Source organism: Phacochoerus africanus, chromosome 1 (genome assembly GCF_016906955.1).
Source record: "Phacochoerus africanus isolate WHEZ1 chromosome 1, ROS_Pafr_v1, whole genome shotgun sequence".
Taxonomy (NCBI): Eukaryota; Metazoa; Chordata; class Mammalia; order Artiodactyla; family Suidae; genus Phacochoerus; species Phacochoerus africanus.
In genome coordinates, this window is record NC_062544.1 from 148,443,461 (window position 1) to 148,463,567 (window position 20,107).

Consider the following 20,107-nt stretch of genomic DNA (forward strand, 5'->3'; position numbering starts at 1 on the left):
TGGAGGTTCCAGGCTAGGGGTCTAATTGGAGCTGCAGCTGCTGGCCTACACCACAGCCACAGCAATGCGGGATCCAAGCTGCATCTGCAACCTGCACCACAGACCACGGCAAAGCTGGATCCTTAACCCACTAAGCGAGGCCAAGGATCAAACCTTCTTTATTTTATCTTAGGGCTGCAGGTGCAGGATATGGAAGTTCCTGGGCTAGGGTCAAATAGGAGCTGCTGCTGCCAGCCTGTGCCACAACCAGATCCTTAAACCACTGAGCAGGGCCAGGGATCAAATCATGTCTTCATGTATACTAGTTGTGTTTGTTTCCACTGAGCCGTAATGGGAACTCCAGGAGATGAGATTTAATGACCTAGTTCTAAGTTTGCTACACATGAATGATAGACAGACAATACATAAAGTCTTTAAGTCATTCAAGTGAACCTAGACACATATCGAAATTGTTGACACAGGAAAGGTACTTTTGGTCTCAGGATTTTAGTTTTATCTTAGAGAAATCCCCAAAGCACAATATCTAGAACCTGGAAAATAAACAACATTCAAGTAGAAATGTCTCTTCTAGAGAGTACTTGTCAAGGTTTCTATGTTATCATTCCCAAGATTCCAAATTACTAGCATCATAGGTCTTCAGAGGCCTGTCTTCTGGATATTGGCAAACCAGGAAGCAAGGAACTGGCTCCATCCTACCTTTCCACCTTATCCTCATTGCCCCTCTGCCATATGCATATCCTATATTATACCATAACTGCACCACCACTTAGCAGGGCTTTGATTACATTTTCATGCTGCAGTACTTTTGTTTAAGCCACTTTAATGCTTAAAGTGCCCTTTCCACATCACATATTGAAATCCTACTATATTTAACTCCCATACTGTCAGAGCCTAAAAAATGTCTTTAGCGACCATGTGGTTAAGGAAAGGTCAAGAGAGGGGAAAGGGGGTTAAGAGATATAAGCTACTAGGTATAAAATAAATAAGATACAAAAGTGTAATATACAGCACAGGGAATATAACCAATATTTATAATCACTTTAAAAAGAGTGTAATCTATAAAAATACTTAATCACTGTGATGTACACCTGAAACCGTTATAACATAGATCAACAATACTTCAATTAAAAAGAAGAAAGAAACCCTATGGTTAAATTTTCTCACTTACATATGAAGAACAGGCAGTTCAGATGACTTCCTAAGCTACACAAAATTTCTCTCATTCACCCTATAATCAAAATTTGTCACTCCTTTCTTCGTCCAATAACACAGAAAATCATATATGTAGAATGTGTGGGACCTTATCTGTTTTAAATTAACAATATCTTTGAAGTTTGAGTATTCTAACTTTGAAAGAGCGTAAGACATTTTTATTTTTAATTGTGGTAAATAATATAAAAATAATATAAAATTTATCACCTTAACCATTTTTAAAGTACAGTTTAGTAGTGTTAGTACATTCACATTGTTGTACATCCAACCTCCAGAACTCTTTTTGTCTTGCAAAACTGAATCTCTATTCATCAAACAACAAATCCACATTGAATGCAGGGAATTGTAAAGAGATCTTTACCGTGTATGGTGTGATAAAAGAAAAGAACTTATATTTTTATTTTTTGCTTTTTAAGGCTGCACCTGTGGCACATGGAAATTCCCAGGCTCGGGGTCGAATCAGAGCTACAGCTTTCAGCCTATGTCACAGCCCCAGCAATGCCAGATTTGAGCTGTGTCTGAGACCTACAGCACAGCTCATGGCAGCGTGGGATCCCCAACCCACTGAGAGGCAAGGATCAAACCTGAATTCTCATGAATACTGGTTGGATTCATTTCTGCTCTGCCACAATGGGAACTCCAAAAGAATTTTTAAAGTATATATGTCTTAACTAAAAAGAAACTGAAAATTTTAATTTCAAGAGTTGGAGAGTTACTTAAAGGTGTTGGTTGTCTTTACTCTCTTGTGTAAATAAAAACTATATTTTGGAGTTCCCGTCGTGGCACAGTGGTTAACGAATCCGACAAGGAACCATGAGGTTGCGGGTTTGATCCCTGCCCTTGCTCAGTGGGTTAAGGATCCGGCGTTGCCATGAGCTGTGGTGTAGGTCGCAGACGCGGCTTGGATCCCGAGTTGCTGTGGTTCTGGCATAGGCTGGCAGCTACAGCTCCGTTTCAACCCTAGCCTGGGAACCTCCATATGCTGCGAGAGCGGCCCAAGAAATCGCAAAAAGACAAAAAAACAAACAAACAAAAACTATATTTTTATTACAAAAATCATACTTCCTAGGAAGCCATTTAAAAATAGTAATAGAAATTATTGTGCTCAATTGTTCTATATTACAAAATTTTACCTTAAAAATAAAATAGAAAAGCATGCATAAAGTGAATATTTTAGATTACTAGCTAATTGTAAGATTTTATTTTTCTTTCTTTATTTTTATTGACCAAAGCTAATTTTTATTTATTTTATTTTTATATAATGATTTTTATTTTTTTCCATTATAGCTGGTTTACAGTGTTCTGTCAATTTTCTACTGTACAGCATGGTGACCCAGTTACACATACATGTATACATTCTTTTTTCTCACATATAAATTGTAAGATTTTAAAATATGAATTCTCTTTTAAAATTTTTTAAATAATTCCATATTTCATTAGTAGTGTGAAGAAATTAAAAAGATCTGGTCTGAAATCTATTTGCATGGTCTCAAATTCTGAATCCACCACTCAGTAGTGAACTAGTTAATCAGTTAATTGAACTTAGTTACAAGTTAATTAGTCTTGACAAGTTAATCAGTCTCTCTGTGCCTTAGTTATCTATAAGATCAGGAGATAATCCTAACTGGTTTATATGATTGATATGAGGATTAACTGAATAAGGTGTATAAAATCAGCATAGAAACTAGTGCTTACTAAGTACTTAATAAATATAAGCTATTACCAATTTTACTGTAGTTGCTATAACTTGGTGCTTAGACTCTGGGATAAATAATCCTCCGTGCTTCTGTTAAGACTAATTTATTTGTATTTGTTGTGCCAGAGCTAGGTGAGGTCTGTAAGTCTTTCCTTCTCCTACCCTCTATCCAGTGCTTTGCATACTGCTATGAAAACAGTAGATAACTAATCTAATGAATCTTTGTTCAATGAGGAAGTAATGAGAATATTTTTAAAGGTTTATAAAATATATTTTGCTATAACAATACTGTATAATAAAGTCTTTTTCAAAGGACTGAATCCGAACTCCAAGGATAAAATTAAAAGTGTTTTCAGGCAAATCAGTTTGGGTTGGTTTTTAAAACTACTTTTTGGGCTCATTGAAGGTGAAGATCATGGATTCTCAGCGGCTCATTAGAGGTGGCTGAGAGGATGGAAAAATTAATTGAGGAGAAAAGGGCCAGCACAGTACCATCTATTTTTGTGCTTCTATACTAAGGCATGAGCTTCTATGCAGATCCACTCTGAACTAAACTTGGTGTAACAAAAAGAGCACTGTTGAGACAAGATCAGGGTTCCCACAGAGTTCCCACTTCATGACCTTGGGCCACTTTTATCCTTTAAGCCTCAGGGTTTTTTTTTTTTTTTTTTTTCCACTTGTAAAAATGAGAGTATCTGAGGTCCATTTCTCCATCCGGAACATGCATGGTTCCATGTTGCTAAACTTGAGTGTATCTGGGAGCCTGTGGCATGTCTCTCCCAGGACAGTGCCAGATCTTCTCCTAGCCTGCCAAAATTCAGTTGTTAGCGCCTATTCTGGTGAATAATATCTCCCCCCTGAATTGATGCCAGTTAAAAAATTGTAGAATGGAATGTGCCACCTGGGTTTGGATTTGGAAATCCAAAGTGTTATTGCCTTAAGGTGTAAGGACGTTTCTGCCCAGCCATGGTGGTGAGTAGGCTGATAATACCAGTCATGGCAGTTTGCACTCGGACTGGGAAAAGAGGGTCAAGTCTCCTCTGCTAATGAGAGCAGAATAAGGGGAGATCTTTTCTTATTTCATTCCAGCAGTGTGCTGTGTGAACTGTGCCTTGGTGATTGAGTATCACAGACAGAATTGGTGCATCAGTAAAGTGATAAAAAATAAAAATTTCTTATGCTTCTGTAATGCTTAGCTGTTTATATTCTTTATCATACTTGATCTCACAAACACTTTAAATGGAAATCAAGTCCTTAGTCTCCACATCCTGTAATATCATATATGGATCTTGGTTGAATTCTACTGTTTCTCAAGTTTTGAAGAATTGCCTTTCTTGCTCTAAGGGGGCATGATGGTGGAATGAACTTGAACTAGGTGTTTGAATGTGAACTCCCCGCTCTGGACCTTTGTTTTCTCATAAATAAAAGAACTTCAAGCAAAATTTTCCCTCTCAGAAGGCTGAGGGAATATTATGTTATTAACATCTCATATGAGAGTAAAGTCTATAAACACTTCGACAACTGGTATGTTGATTAGTACCTATAATAAAACATTAAGATCATGGATGGTCTAATCACACATTGGAGTAAATGACCATATTTCTGTCTACATTTATAAATGCCTGATCAGTGTTCAAACAATGAATCCATTTTGTTGAAACACTCTGCATTTCAAAGGACTCACACAGGCACATTGTTTAACCCAGTGATTTTTTTACACAGAAAGGGGAAAGAAAATGATCTAAAAATGTGTGAATGAGTGCTGTGCTAGATAATTTACATACTCATTGATTCTTTCAATAAACATTAATGGGTATCTAACATGTACCAGGCATTATAGTAAAGCTGGACATGGGTTTGATACAGCAGTTACCATAGTGACAAGGTCTCTGCTCTTATAGAACTTACATTTTGGTTGAGGGGATGAAAATAAACAGTCAAGGAAATTTTAAAATAAAGAAATCTATGAAGATTATATGAAGAGAATGTTGGGAGAGAAGGGGACCACATTAGCTCAGGTAGTCAGAAAATAAACATCACCGAGGAAGTAATGTTTAAGCTGACAAATGGTGAGAAAGAGCAGGTGCTGCAAAGGTTTGGGGTAAGGGTGTATCCAACAGCAAGGGCAAAAGCCCAGAAGAGATGGTGAGTTTAGCATGTTTGAGGAGTACATTAAAGGCAGTGTCATTTAAATCTAACAAACTTTAGAAGTACTATAGATGAAAATACAGAGAAGTAAAGAGCCCTAGTTGAGGTAGTAAGTTCATGACCTGAAATTTAAACCCAGGTTAGTCTGGCTCTAAAACCCATGATTTTTCCACTGCTACAGGCAGTTGATTAAAATGCAAAGTTTATTAGTTAGCTTGGATAACTCCTTTCTATGTAACATGGTGGGGAAAGTTTGATTGTTGTCCCAGTCCACTTAAAAATCTAGATGCATTTATTCTTTTGTAACATAATAACTAATAGAATCTAATTAGGTATTTAAAAGAATGTATATGATATGATATAATATGATATAACAGAGTAAGATTTATTCCTATACCTACAGTAGAAAACTTATTATTCCTTCACAGATGAACTCTCCCAAATGTTTATGGTAGAGATAGTACAATTTCCACAAAAATTCTTACTTTTCAACTCATTCCATGAAGCCAGCATTATTACTCTGACACCAAACCAGACAAAGACACCACAAGAATAGAAAACCACAAACCAAAATCCCCAGTAAACAAAGTGGCAGTAATTCTTAACTGCATTTAAGCAAATTGGGCCCCATGATACATGAAAAGGACCATATATTATGACCCAATGGAGTTCATCCCAGGAACTAACCTTTCATGTATCATTTGAATATCAATCAGTATAATTCACCATACCAGCAAGTGCCATAAGAAAAACAATATGGTATTCTTAATGAATACATCCAAAGCCTTTGAGATTACCTCCTCCCCATTTTTTTCCTCTTCATTTTTTGTTTGTTTGTTTGTTTTTTCCTTTTTCTTTTTATGGCTGCACCTATGGCTAGGGGTCAAATCAGAGCTAAACCACAGCTACAGCTAGGGCCTACAGCAATGCCAGATCCTTAACCCACTGAGGGAGGCCAGGGATTTAACCTGCATCCTCACAAATACTATGTTGGGTTCTTAACCTGCTGAGCCACAGCAAGAATGTCTTTTTTCTTCTTTTCCTTCTCCTTTTCCTTCTCCTCTTTTTCCTCCTTCTTCTCTTAGCAAATTTCAAGTTTACAATACAGCATTGTTAACTATCATTACCATGCTGTATATCAGATCTCCAAAATTCATTCATCTTGCATAACCGAAACTTTGGATTTTTTGACCAATACTTCTTTATTCCCCCCCTCCCCCCGCCCCATCCCCCACACACAGCTGACAACCACCATTCTATTCTCTGCTTCTGAGTTTGACTACATGAGACTCCACATATGAGATCATGCAGTATTAGTCTTTCTGTGTCTGCCTTATTTTTCTTAGCGTAATGTCTTCCAGGTTCAACCATGTTGTTGCAAGTGGCAGAATTTCCTTTTTTTTTTTAAAGGCTGAATAATAGTCCATCATATGTATATGTCATATTTTCTTTATCCATTTGTTTGTTCACCACTGGACATTTAGGTTGTTTCCATAGATTGGATATTTGTGAGAAAAGGGTGATTTCTAAGTGGACCAACACACAGAAGCAGTATTTTGATAAGAGGTGGTTGAGAAACAGTGTCTGAATGGCAGATTGACATAGTAGTACCACTCAGTGTCTGAATTCAGTGTCTGAATGATAGTAGGACAAGGCTTCTGCTTGTGCTTGTGCAGCTTGTTCACTGCACAGGGGCATTTGACTGAGGAGACGAGCAGGGGTGAAACGCAGCCCCACATTCTACCTGCCATGCCAAGTACCCTGGTGCAGGAATGTCCCCATGGAGGAAGAAATGCCTTTTTCTAATTCACACAGACTGCAGCAGTCTTGCAGGAGGGAAATGGTGGGAGATAAGTTTAGAATAGAAGGTTAGGGCCCGGTCATTGAGGATGTTTCTGTGTATCTAGAGACGAATAGCTTTTATGGTAGGGTGGTGGTGTTTGTGGGTATGATTTATGACCTTACACTGGAATTAAATCTGGAGATTTGTCAGTGCTAGGATCCCCATTTTTCTGGTGTAAAATAAATCCATATCTTTTGAAAATTATATTTGCTTGATATTTCTCCAAAGCAGACTTTAATGCTGACCTACTTTAGTCCAATATCAAAGCAGCCTGATTTAATTTTATAAGCCAGTCATGGAAAGAGAATCTGTCCCATGACTCCAAAGCATTCTGTTCTGTAGCTCCACTATAATTACAGACAAATGCATCTAATCTTCCCATCATGTGTTCTCCTGAGTTACAGGATTCTTTTTTTTTTCCTTGTGTTTGATAATCTTGTTATCTTGTGATACTGCATCACTTAATTATTCCCCGAAATAGAGATCTTCAGAAAATCTGCTCAGAAGAAGTGATTTGCTGTTCCCAGCTGAAATCACAGCTGGCATGTTTACTCAGAAATTAGTCATTTTCAGAACTTTAGATTGCTGTTTTTCTTAAGGGGTCTCATCTGCCATCTAGGTCTGTTGAAGTCCTTCTGCAGATAACTTGAGAGAATTTTATAATCTCCAGAGAAAGACTAAGTAAGTATCCTCAGAGATCTACAAGTCCAGGGCTCTATCAGATTGGGCATGGCTACTCTTTCTGATATTAACCTCCAGATGTTTAGCTGTATTCATTTCAATAGCTCCATAAACATCTCCTGGGCATCTACTATCTGCCAAAGAGTAGGACAGGCACTGAGGATACAAAAATGAGTAGAGCACAATCCCCATCTAAAGAAATATACAGTCTCTAAAGCTGATCATCAGAAGTGCTGAAATAAGGGAGCTCCCATCGTGACTCAGTGGTTAACGAATCTGACTAGCATCCATGAGGAGGAGGGTTTGATCCCTGGCCTCACTCAGTGGGTTGGGGATCCAGCATTTCCGTGAACTGCTGTGTGGGTTGCAGATGCGGCTCAGATCTGGCTTTGCTGTGGCTGTGGTGTAGGCCAGCAGCTACAGCTCCAATTCGACCCCTACCTGGGAACCTCCGCATGCCATGGGTGCAGCCCCAAAAAGACAAAAACAAAAACAAAAACCTGCTGAAATATAATTTGACTAGCTCTGCCACTAACTGCTACTTTTAAGCAAGTCACTTAATTTACGAGCCTCGTTTTCCTATGAAACCAGTAACATTGAAATGCCATTCCTGTAAGGTGTAAAATTTTGTAAGATTAATTTGGCTATCTAGGATGAATGATGTGTGTAATAAACACAATCACTCAAGTTCTCTTTCCCTCCTTCACACCCTTCTATCCCCTTTGGATCTTTACCTTTACGGACTGAAGAAGACTCATTCTATCAGACTTTGCTAAAAATCAGAGCCTTTTCATTTTGTTCTGTTTTTCTGTGGGCCATTTCTACTTTCATCATGTCATTTGTGTTGAGGTATGCTGTATCACAAACATGAAAGTACTATGTCTTGTATGAGATGAGGTCAGAGTATAGGAAACCCTTTACGTTGAATTTCCAATAAACTTTCTGATGATAACCAACATTTTTTTTTTTTTTTGCCTTTCACTCTCTTAACCTTTTTGTGTTTTGTCTGTGACATCTCACAGGACTTAAGGAAACAATTTTCTGTCATTTCATGTTCTTTTCTGGATTGTAGTTGAACACTCATGATACCCTGATAAAATCATTTCCTATTGAATATGTTTTCTTACACTTAGTCACATTAAAACTCCTCTGCCACTTTTCTGCCCACGTCCACATCTTCTTTCACTTTATCCCTAATCAACTTGGCATTTTAATCCCTGGAAAAGCTGAATGCCATCTGCAAACTTGGCAGTTTCCCCATGCATTCTCTTCCAGATCATTTATGTGAATGTTAACTAAGACACCATGCAGCTTGCTTTTTATCTTAGAAATAATTTAGTTACAGCGAATTTGATTTAACTACTTAATCACTGAATTAATAACATCAAGGACCAGCATGTTGCTTTATCCAGAAAAGTGGTCACTTCTTCCTATTCTTATTCCTAAACCAGTTACCCATAACAGACATTTCTCCGTGTACTTAAAGAAAGTTTTATGCTTCATGAATTAGATTTGAGTTAAGAACCCTTTTACCAATGTAAGGCCTACCTATATTAGGTCTCATTTTTGTCTTTGTTCCAGAACATCTGTAGGGGATGTCTTTGTATCACTTAATTAGAGCCATTTTTTTTTCTTTTTTATTTTAGGGCCATGCCCGAGGCATATGGAGGTTCCCAGGCTAGGGGTCGAATCAGAGCTGTAGCTGCTGACCTACGCCATAGCCACAGCAATGCGGGATCCGAGCCGCATCTGCCACTTACACCACAGCTCAGGGCAATGCTGGATCCTTAACCCACTGAGCAAGGCCAGGGATCGAATGAACCTGCATCCTCATGGATGCTAGTCAGATTCGTTAACCACTGAGCCACTATGGGAACTCCTAAAGCCTATTTTTAATATCACTATCATTTCCCAGTTATCTTCAAAGTTTCTAGGCCTAACCAATCAAATGATCAATTGAGTTGCCTGATGGGTGTTATGCAGTAGCTACTGGTTTGCCATGTACTAGTAAACAGCAGTCCTTTAGTCTAGTTACAGCACCAGCTTCCCAAATGCTCTTGATTCCTGGTTGGCTCCCTCTAGTCATTTCTATGTCCCAGACAAAGTGGTCTCTCAGATCGTAGGCACATCTGATTATGTCACCTTTCCAACTAAAATCTTTGACAATGTTTTGGGAAACAGTTGGGAAAATTTGATTATCAACTCAGTAAAGATACTTTAAATTATTATTAATTATCAAATAATAATAATTATTAAAGACTCATCACCCTAGGATAGGCAAATCCATAGAGAGAAGTAAATTACGTTCTTCCTCTCTTATTCTTTCTCTCTGTCTCTCTCTCCCTTTCCATCCCTGACCCTGACCCAGCCTGTCTGTGCCTGTATTTTCCCCGCACCTATCTTCTCACTCTTCTCTCTTTAAATAAACACTTAATTGCTTCGCAAAAAAAAATAAAAAATAAAAATAAAAATAAAAAGAGGGAGAAAGAGAGAGAAGTTAATTAGAAGTTACAGGGGCTAGGAGAAGGGAGGAATGGGTAGTTATTGCCTAATGGTTACATAGTTTCTGTTTTAGATAATGAAAAAGTTTTGGAAATAGTGTTGCTGGTTGCACAACATTGTGAATGTACTGAATGCCACTGAGTTGTACACTTGAAAATAGTTTAAATGGCAAATTTTGTTATATATTTGGCCACAATAAAAAAAATTTTAAGCCATTGTAAGTTAGAGATATTACTTAAAATTTTACAAGAGAAATGACATGATATTTGGGATTTTCTTTAGCACACCCAGTAGTCTCAACAACAGTGAGAATGATAAACGAAAAAGATTTGCAAAATGTTGAAAACTATTGAGGATATATTTTTTTCATAATAAAAGATTAAAAAAAGGTCTTTTGGAGGCTATTATGTCCCACCTACTCAGCTTGACATTTCTTATTCTTTGACAGTCTGTCCCTTCCCTTTCTCCGCTGCCTCAGCTCTGGCTTCTCAGTCTGTGTGACCTACTCCCAAGGCAGCTGGGCTGTGCAGTGCTCAGTGCTCAGGCAGCCTCTGTGCCTTGGCACTGGCCTTTCAATTCTGCTTTCTCCTTCTGTGGCAAAGTCCCCCTCATTCTTTAAGACTCAGGTCTGTCTCTGGAGCCTTCCTGGACTTCTCCAGGCAGAGATTTCCCTTTTTTGGGTTCCTACAGTGTAGTGTCCACACTCCTAATGCATCTTATGCCTTATGTTCTGGGCTTTTATTTATGTTTCTGCTCCCTGCTAACTTGTAAAATTCATGAAGGCAGAGGAAACTTAGTTTGCACTTTAAATCTTTCTGAGCTCTATGAAATTTTGTTGCTATTATTTTAGTTGTGGGCATTAAATACTTTTTAAAGGAGAATATTGAGAGGTAGGAGTGTGAATACTAGTTATAAATATCGAGTTAAAAAGGACCTTAGCAAATTACCCATAAGCATATTGGTATCCTTTTCTGGACGTGTTTTCTCTGCTTGGCAACTACTAATGTATTTTTATGTTTCCAGCATCTTCCACTGGGTGTTTAGTAAATTATTGCTGAATTTACTGACAAATCACAGCCTTTCTTTCTACAGTTGGCAAAAAAGCCAACAATCTAGATTTGGGTGTGGGGACACACACTTTTTAGAAGCAATAGTTAATTTTCAGGCTTGGTTTGTCAGAGCAGCAAATAAGCACCTGGAGAGAATCACCCGTGCAGCGAAGTCGGCTCCATGGGTGAGCGAGCTGGGGCTACAGCCTGTCTGCAGCACACATCTTGCCAGGGGGTGGCGCCAGGCCCTCACAAACTCTCCCCAAGACTGGCAGGCCTGATTTTACCCTTTGAGTGCAGGGTGGGAAATAGGAATCCTCTACTATTTCTAGCTTCTTTTCTAACTTCTTGATGCCTACAGATGCTTGGCTGAAAGAATAGGACCTGAGTTATAGACAATAATATCTAGAAACTAGGGAACCTTGTTAGAGATAAATGTCCAGACTAGTGCTAGGTATTTACTAGGAACACTGTTGGTGCTTTTATCTTCTAGCTTGAGGTTCTGATTCTTGTGCAAGCCTCAGGCACCCAGGGAAGATCTACACTCTGTGCTGTTTATAGGTCTTTTAGTTTGGATATAGATTGAGAACATATTTTCATGTGGGGAAGAAGAGAAAAAAAAAACAAAAACCATGACACCCTGGGCCATGCACATGCAAGAAGGAAGAAGACGGCTCAGTCCTGAGGGCAGCCTCTTCTGATTTTCTACATGTGTTCAGCCACAACCATCACTCCTAAATTTCCAGTCAATAAGCAAAGCCTGATTGTGAATAAGTACACAGTTTGAGGAAGGGGTTGCAAATTTATAGATTTGATGATCACATTTGTACAGTCCTTAGACCATATAATATGACAACAGGACATAATATTTAAAATCCAAAATGTTGGAAAATCCAGGACTCTCATATGGGTGGTTCTTGCTCTGAAGTATTGTTACATAATCCATTGGTCTGAGGCTTGGGTGGAGGAAGGGTATCACAGATTTTTTTAGACAACTGAGTTTGTAATGTGGTATCAGATGGTGATGCTATGAGCCAAATATCATGAGTAGACAAAAAATGGGATGAATGTTCAGAAGAGGAAGAAGCCACGCTGGCTGTGGTAATAGTAAAACGACGATAATACCTGGTGTATAAATGTTTATTGCATTTTGCCAATAGTACTTCATATTTGCGTAACATTTCAGAGTTTCCAATACACTTTCCTATCATTTGTTCTCATATGCCTTCATTAAGTCTTCACAACAACCTGAGAGTCAAGTATTATTAAATGAGATAAAATATATAAAATACTTAGGACAGTGGTTAGTATGTAATGAATGTTTGCTATTATTATTAAAATCATTATTAGACATATTTTTAATATGAGAAAACTGAGGCTCAGAGAGGCTGTTACTTGCTCAAAGTCACGTAGCTGAGAAGTGGTCAAACTAGGCCTGAACTCAGCTACCCTGGCTATTTCTAGACTTTTCTGCCTTTTCTGAAGCATGAAGAGGGAGTGTTTAAGCTGTGCTTACCAATATGGGCCAAGTTTTGAGGCAACCTTAGCAGAAAAATCTCTGATGAAGTCTCCTCAGCTTCATGAGCCCTAGTTGACAGGTGGATGGGAATTGCTGTGGGTATTCTGTGCCTTGAGTCAGAAGAGTTAAATACAGAAGCCTCTACTCATTTTAGCAGTAAGGGGAGATGGTTCATTGCCTGGTGGATCAAGGAAGCTGCAAGCCATTAAACTCACATAGATCCTCAGCTGCTAGTCTTGTTAAGAAAATGTTACAATAGGGGGAAATTGACAACACAGGCACCATAGATATTTTTAGTCTGGGCTTCAAGGATGTACATCTTGGGATCTGTTTAGCTGTGAATTGGATTGATTTGACAAGATTGGCAGTCTCAAAGTCCTTACTAAGCACCTTCTCTGTGCCCAGCTTATGCAGGGGACTATGGGGAGGTGGGGGTAACCAAGGGAAGTGAAGTAACTTTCTCAAGCTTTCAAACACTGGAAAATGATATAATCATTTTCTTGGATGGGGGGCAGTGTGCCAATATCAGTAAAAGCTATGTCTCTTCCTTGCACCAGCAATTTTGTAATAATAAACTATTTATCCTTCTGATGTACAATTTGGTATCTATAGTTGATAATACTGTATTGAAGAGTTCCTGTCGTGGCGCAGTGGTTAACGAATCCGATTAGGAACCATGAGGTTGTGGGTTCGGTCCCTGGCCTTGCTCAGTGGGTTAAGGATCTGGCGTTGCATGGTATAGGTTGCAGACGTGGCTTGGATCCCACGTTGCTGTGACTCTGGGAACCTCTATATGCCATAGGAATGACCCTAGCAAAGGCAAAAGGACAAAAAAAAAAAATACTGTATTGAATGCTTGAAATTTGTTAAGAGAGTAACATATACATACACACAAGGTACTAATGTGAGGCGATGGGTATGTTTATTAATCTGATTGTGGTTATGCTATTTCACAAAATATACATATATCATCATGGTGTACACTTTAAATATTATAATTTTATTTGTCAATTATACTTTAGTAAAGTTGGAAAAAATAATTTATCTTATGGATATATTCTTAAATGTAAGCCATTGCAGCTCTGTTTGTAATAGCAAAAATAATCCCCAAACTGGAAATCTAAATGCTCACCAGTAAATATTGGTTAAATTACTGTATGACCTTCAAATGGAATTTCATGCAACTGTTTAAAAAAAGAAGCCTGTCAGTATATGCTGAGAGCATATCACTAAGATGTAATTTTTTTTTGGCTGTACCTGTGGGATGTGGAAGTTCCCAGGTCAGGGATTGTGGCCTGTACCACAGCTGCTACAGCCAAATTCTTAACCCACTGCACCACAAGGGAACTTCCTAAGATGTATTTTTTTAATTGAATGATAGCTGACTTAGAGTATTATATTAGTTTCATGCATACAACATAGTAATTTGATATTTTTATAGATTATTCTCTATACAAAGTTATTATAAAATAAAATATTAAATGGAAAGATATCCTATGTTCATGGATTGGAAGAATTAATGTGTTAAAATGTTGATACTATCCAAAGGACTGATAGGTTTTTAAGTGCAATAAAAAATTAAGGTTTGAAAAAGGAGAGAAGCTTCCTGTCATGGCTCAGTGGTCACGAACCTGACTAATATCCATAATATCCATGAGGACACAGGTTCGATCCCTGGCCTCTCTCAGTGGGTTAAGGATCTGGCTTTGCCATGAGCTGTGGTGTAGGTTGCAGACACGACTCAGATCCCATGTTGCTGTGGCTGTGGTGTAGGCCGGCATCTGTAGCTCCAATTCTACCCCAGCCTGCGAACTTCCATATGCCTTGAATGTGGCCCTAAAAAGACCAAAAAAAAAAAAAAAAGAACTTATATAGTATGATGCCAATATGTATGTTTGAGGCATATATGTATGCAGATATATATATATATATGCACGCATTTTCCCCACACTGGAAGGATATACTTACAACTGGTAATAGGGAGTATATGTGATGAGCAAGGAATGGAAAAGGAGAAACTTATTTTTCATTTTATCCTCTTAAGTGCTTGTGAATATAGATCGGTTTAACCATGTGACATACTTTTTTTTTTTTTTTGAAAAATGTGAGCCACTTGCAACACAGCCAAAAAAAGGTACAGCCAGGAAACCCACCCAGACTGTGCATCCAGAACCCCTCTGGCTTCTAGCACACAGCCCCTAACAGTGCTTTCTTAGAATTGGGAGATAATTCTGTCACTTGCTTGTGAGTTACACAGTTTTTCATGAAAATACCTGGGATAATGTGCTCATTCTCCAAAAGAAGGCTCTGTGCCCCATCACCTGCCATCTCGTCTCCTTTTTTATAAGATTTTGGCTCAGTCAAGAGAGGCCAGTAACCCAGAGCTAGGAAACACAAAATAAGATTTCCAACAGGACAAATTACCTTAAGGAAAAGGCATTAAGATCATTGGAGAGATGGGGGTGGGAAAAGGCATGAAAACAGTATCATTAGCCAACTTGGTCAACAAGCAGGTGCAGGAAGTGGCAGATAAAACACAGCCAGAATTTATAAATATACTTCAACATCAGTGTTTAAAACCCACAAACTAAATGAGTGAATTTAAAAACTTGGCAGCACCTAAGCACCTAGATATAAACTCTTAGTTCTAAACTTAACTCCTATGAACTTTTCTGTGATTTGAGTGTACTCTTTAGCTGCTCTGGGTTTGTTTCTCCATTGGTCAGATGGACAGTACTGTGTGTTGTGGCTGCTTCACTGAATTATAAGGAGCAAGTAAGGCAAGGAATGTGCTTTAAAAATGCAAGGCATTTTTATATAGAATGAGAGGTTATTGCTAATATCTTTGAGACTTACCTCACAGAAGGAGAGCTATCTTGAGACAGGAAGATGGGAGGAAGCATCAGGAAAGCATTGCTGGTAACAAGGTAGACACACAGTCACCAATGTAAGGACGGAACCTCATCGGATCATTTCCTCCATGTACTTCTGTTTATAGTCGTGGACAGAGCCCTGCAGAGTCCTGAAGATCTGCAGAGCCATGATAGTGCCATGCAGAGACTGTTATTTAAACTCATAATACGATGCAACAGTAAAAAGGATGGGGTACACTGCAGTGCCCTTGCCTGAGGGGCTTGCTGAGTCGTGAACATTGAACAGGGTCCTGGAAGCAAGCTGATGAAGCTTAGTAAGGAACTGGGGCAGAGGTGGGGGGATGGACCTCAGTGATTCAACTGCAGGATGGCTGAGTGCCTCTGAGGAGCAATTTGAGGGTAGCCAGGGACTTTGGATAGGACAAATGACAATTTCCTAGAACAGACTGTTCCAGGACAGAGAGAGGAAAGGAAGTAGCCTGGCCTCATCCCGGGTAGTTTGTAGGAAGTATGTGTAGTGGAACGAGTGCTCACCACATCCAGTCCCTTTTGAGGGGAAGAAGGAAAATGGGAAAAGAAACATGCAATGCAGCATACATGACAAGTCAGTTTTTGTAATGGTGGGAATGAAGACAGAGAGAATGGATGAGTGGAGGGAGACAGGGCTGTGCAGCATCGATGGCAGTGGACTCAGACTTGGGTGAATATTGGCTCTGTTGCTGACTTGCCAGGTGACCTTGAATATGCCATTTTCTTCCTCTTAGTTTCCTCATCTCAAAAATGAATACTTTTCTCCCTATCTCATAAGTTGTTTTAAGGATAAATGAGATGCTTTTGAAAGCAACTAGCACATAATTCCTAAAACATAATGTCCAATAAATGTTAGCTTATCCCTTTGTTTTGGAGGAGGGCTTTTAAAAACCTCCAGTGAAACATGCTGTTTGAGGACCCATCATGGCTCAGCAGTAACAAACCCAACTAGTATCCATGAGGACACTGGTTCGATCCCTGGCCTCGCTCAGCGTGTTAAGGATCTGATGTTGCTGTGAGCTGTGGTGTAGGTCACAGACACAACTTGGCTCCCACATTGTTGTGGCTGTGTTGTAGGCCAGCAGCTACAGCTCCAATTAAAGCCCTAGCCTGGGAACTTCCATATGCCTCGAGTGCGGCCCTAAAAAGGGAAAAAAAGATAAAAAGAAACATGCTATTTGAAATTTCAACCTCTGGGAAAGCAAGCCCAACATAGCTAACAGGTACATGTGGAAAGGCCCTTTTTACAGATGGAGAATCAACTTAAATAGACAGATAAACTCTTATGGGGGAGTTTCCACTGCGGCAGAGCAGGTTAAAGATGCAAGTTGTCTCTGCGGCAGCACAGGTTCGATCCCTGGCTCAGTGCAGAGTGTTAAGGATCTGGCATTGCCAAGTAGCATAGGTCACACCTGTGCCTTGGATTCAGTCCCTGGCCCAGAAACTTCAATATGCCACAGATGCAGCAAATAAAAGAAAGAAAGAGAATTCTATGGGAGGGAGGGTAGTGAAGGTCAAAGTAGCAATGGATATAAATATAAGCATAAATATAGTCTACTTACCAGCAGCTATAATGTGAGGTTCCTCCAGATCTGTGACAAAATGGGAACTATATCTCAGCTTGACTCATTCTCTCGACTGCCTAGAAATACAGGATAGGTTTTGTGTTCAATTATAGTAGCTTTCCTCAGCTCCCCATCCTCTTTTTTTCTGGTATAATTAACTCTCCTTCATTCATTGATTGTCCTTTAATTGTTTTGTTGGTTATATTTGCTTTTTAAATTATTAGTTGCCTCAAGTCTTTTTTGGAAGTATGAGTATGAAGTGGTAAAATGATAACAGTTTCTTTAGAAACTAAAATTCCAAGGGTGGAAACCAACTAGAAGATCAGAGTGAAAAAGATAAGGAAACTGTAGAGATGTATAAAATTGACCTAGTCTTTACTAACATTAGGGAAATTCCTACTTCTAGACTTCTTTTGCAGCCGAAAGGCCCAGGATGTTATCATAAAATCACAAAACCTGAGAGTGAAAGGCCTTTTGGTTTCTTTTATGGGTGAGCAAGTTGAGCAAAGTGGGGAGGTAGTGGTTTGCTTGAGGCTTTCTTATGGTGACCCGATAGCAGACTTAGTTAGACTCTAACCCTTACCCTGATCTCTTGACTCTCATTCTGAGGTTCTGTCTGCTGTAGTTCTCTTCTTGGTGAGAGTGGCTTTCTGACCTCAAACACCTATACAAAATTAATTTGTATGCTTTTTTTTTTTTTTCCTTTTTCCAGGGCCAAGTGCTTTCGGGGCAAAAAAGTCCTTGGAGATTATGACATCAAAGTGGAACAGGTAACCAGCCTGGAGCCCAGGTTGCATCTGCATCACCCTTGTTCCCTCTGGACATTCCAGAGTGAGCCATCTAGTTCTGCCAAGCAGTGAACAGTGTCCATCACTAGCTTCCAGGCTCTCTATCTCCTTCCCCGACCCTTTCCAGTAATTCTGTCTGTGAGACTGAGGGCTGCATCTTTCAGCTGCTCTGACTTCTTTTCATGGTTCTAGTGTCTGTAGAGAGGCAAGCAGTGTGACTCTTTGCGTTCTTTGGGGGCGCAGGGTTCTCAGGCAGAGGGACACTTGAGAGGAGTGTCTTCCTGAAGCATGGCCACACCTCTGTATTGCTGGTGGCATGGTCTTCCTGGGTAGACGCACATTTGCCATTCAGGTGTGTGGCCTCTAGCAGTGCCTCATCTGGGCCTGAAACTACCAACACTTCAGAGAGAACTTAGAAAAGAACACCTTCTGTTTTTAATGCAGTTAAGTCCTGAAAGGCTCATTTTTTATCTTTCTCTATCCTTTGCTTCATGATAAATAGAAATTAGGTCTATTGGAGTGGAGAGGGGAGTGTCCATTTTAAGCAATGCATGTATTTTCTATGTAATGATCACAGTTACTCATCATTCCTTACACACTGTGCTGTCATTTACAAAGTACTTTTCCTATCCATCGTTACATTCAGTTCTTAAAATAACTTGTTAGATAGGCAAGGTTGATAAAAAATTATTCCCATTTTAGAGATGGGAGAAACTGTGTGCCTTAGTGAGAACAAGTGACTTACCTAATATCCTATGCATTTAGCTGGGGGCAGAGCAGAACTAAAATCCAGTTGCCTAAAACTAAAACTTGGTGCTTTTATGTTGAAACTGATGAAGGGCATGTTTGCCCCAGTTTGCATTCCTGCTCCGTAGAGAGGCAGCACAATGGATGCTGAGCTGGGCGTCAGAAGACCTGAGTTTTATTCTTGTCTCTGCCAACAATAAGTTGGGTTTGTCCAGAAAAGTCATTTAACTGCTCCTTTAGTAAATAGGAATAATTATCTCTGTCCCTCCTGCCTCACGGAGTAGCTCTGAGAGCTAGATGACATCAGGTTTTGAACATGCTTTGAAAACTATAAATAAATGTTTGGTGGGAGGGATGCTGCTGCTGTTCTGTGAAGGACCTGGCAGAGTCAGTAGGAATAAACCCCTACTGTTATCTTTATTTTTTATGGTAGTAAAAAATATATGACATGAAATCTGCCTTCTTAATCTTGTCCTGTTATTTTTCAGGCGGAATTTTCAGAGCTCAACCTGGTGGCCCATGCAGATGGGACCTATGCTGTGGATATGCAGGTGCTCCGGAATGGCACAAAGGTTGTCCGGTAAGGTCCTTTCTGTCCTCAGGGTCTCCAGAGTTACCATCTCTGGCTTGCAGAGGTAGTTTCATAGTCAAGTCTTGGAGTTGGATAGCATTGCTCTGTGTAGCATACAGAACTTGATGATGTGTGCTGGACAGAAGTGGTAGAAGAAGGCAAAGAGTGGTAGAGACCTGGATTCCAGTCAGAGGTGTTCCAGGACTCCAGCCTCGCCTCAGCCAGTGCAGTTGTGCTTTTATATCCAAATATATTTCTCCTGGAAAACAGGATTCCGTTGGCTTAAAATTTTTTTTGAAAACATTTGCTCTAGTTTAGCCTCCCATTTTACATTAATTTGCTTAGATTCACTCAGTGAGTTGGTAGCAGGGCCCTGTATTCTAGAATTCTCTTAACTCCCAGCCCAGTGTTACTTCTATATTCCAAATTCCTGGGAACTCATAAGTCTGATAGGAAAGCCTGGTATTGTGGGTGGAAGAAAAATTGCAATTATAAAGCACTTACATGCCAGGTGGGGGTGCTGGCTGGTTTATAAACATTGTTAAATGCAGTACAAGAATTCTGTGAAGGAGGTGATGAGGATTCCAGATGAAGGAAAATGATTGCCACAGTGTTATTCTTCCCAGGGGCTCAGCGTGGCTTCAGGTTTTCAGACAGTAGAGTCTTGCTCCAGGAAGAGTCTTCACCTCACCCTTTTCTCTACCTTAATCTGCAGTACACTGACACGGGGACCTCCACTGTCCAACAGGACCTGGGTCCATGACAGGGAAGGCAGAGCTCAGGTGTCTGGAGCCTAATTTCAGGAAATGTGAGTTCTGCCATCCTGGAGATGGAGGTGGACAGAAAAAGAGATGTCTGTGCAGATGGGGAAGCAGCTCAGGGA

General features: G+C 39.6%; 1 protein-coding gene across 1 annotated transcript in view; it reads left to right on the forward strand.

The window, feature by feature from the left end:
* SYN2 (synapsin II) overlaps positions 1-20,107 on the forward strand; it is a 185,428-nt gene that overhangs the window by 119,530 nt on the left and 45,791 nt on the right. The window contains exons 2-3 of the mRNA XM_047781047.1: positions 17,831-17,888; positions 19,142-19,233. Coding sequence (XP_047637003.1) covers positions 17,831-17,888; positions 19,142-19,233 — 150 coding nt within the window. The remainder of the gene's footprint in view (positions 1-17,830; positions 17,889-19,141; positions 19,234-20,107) is intronic.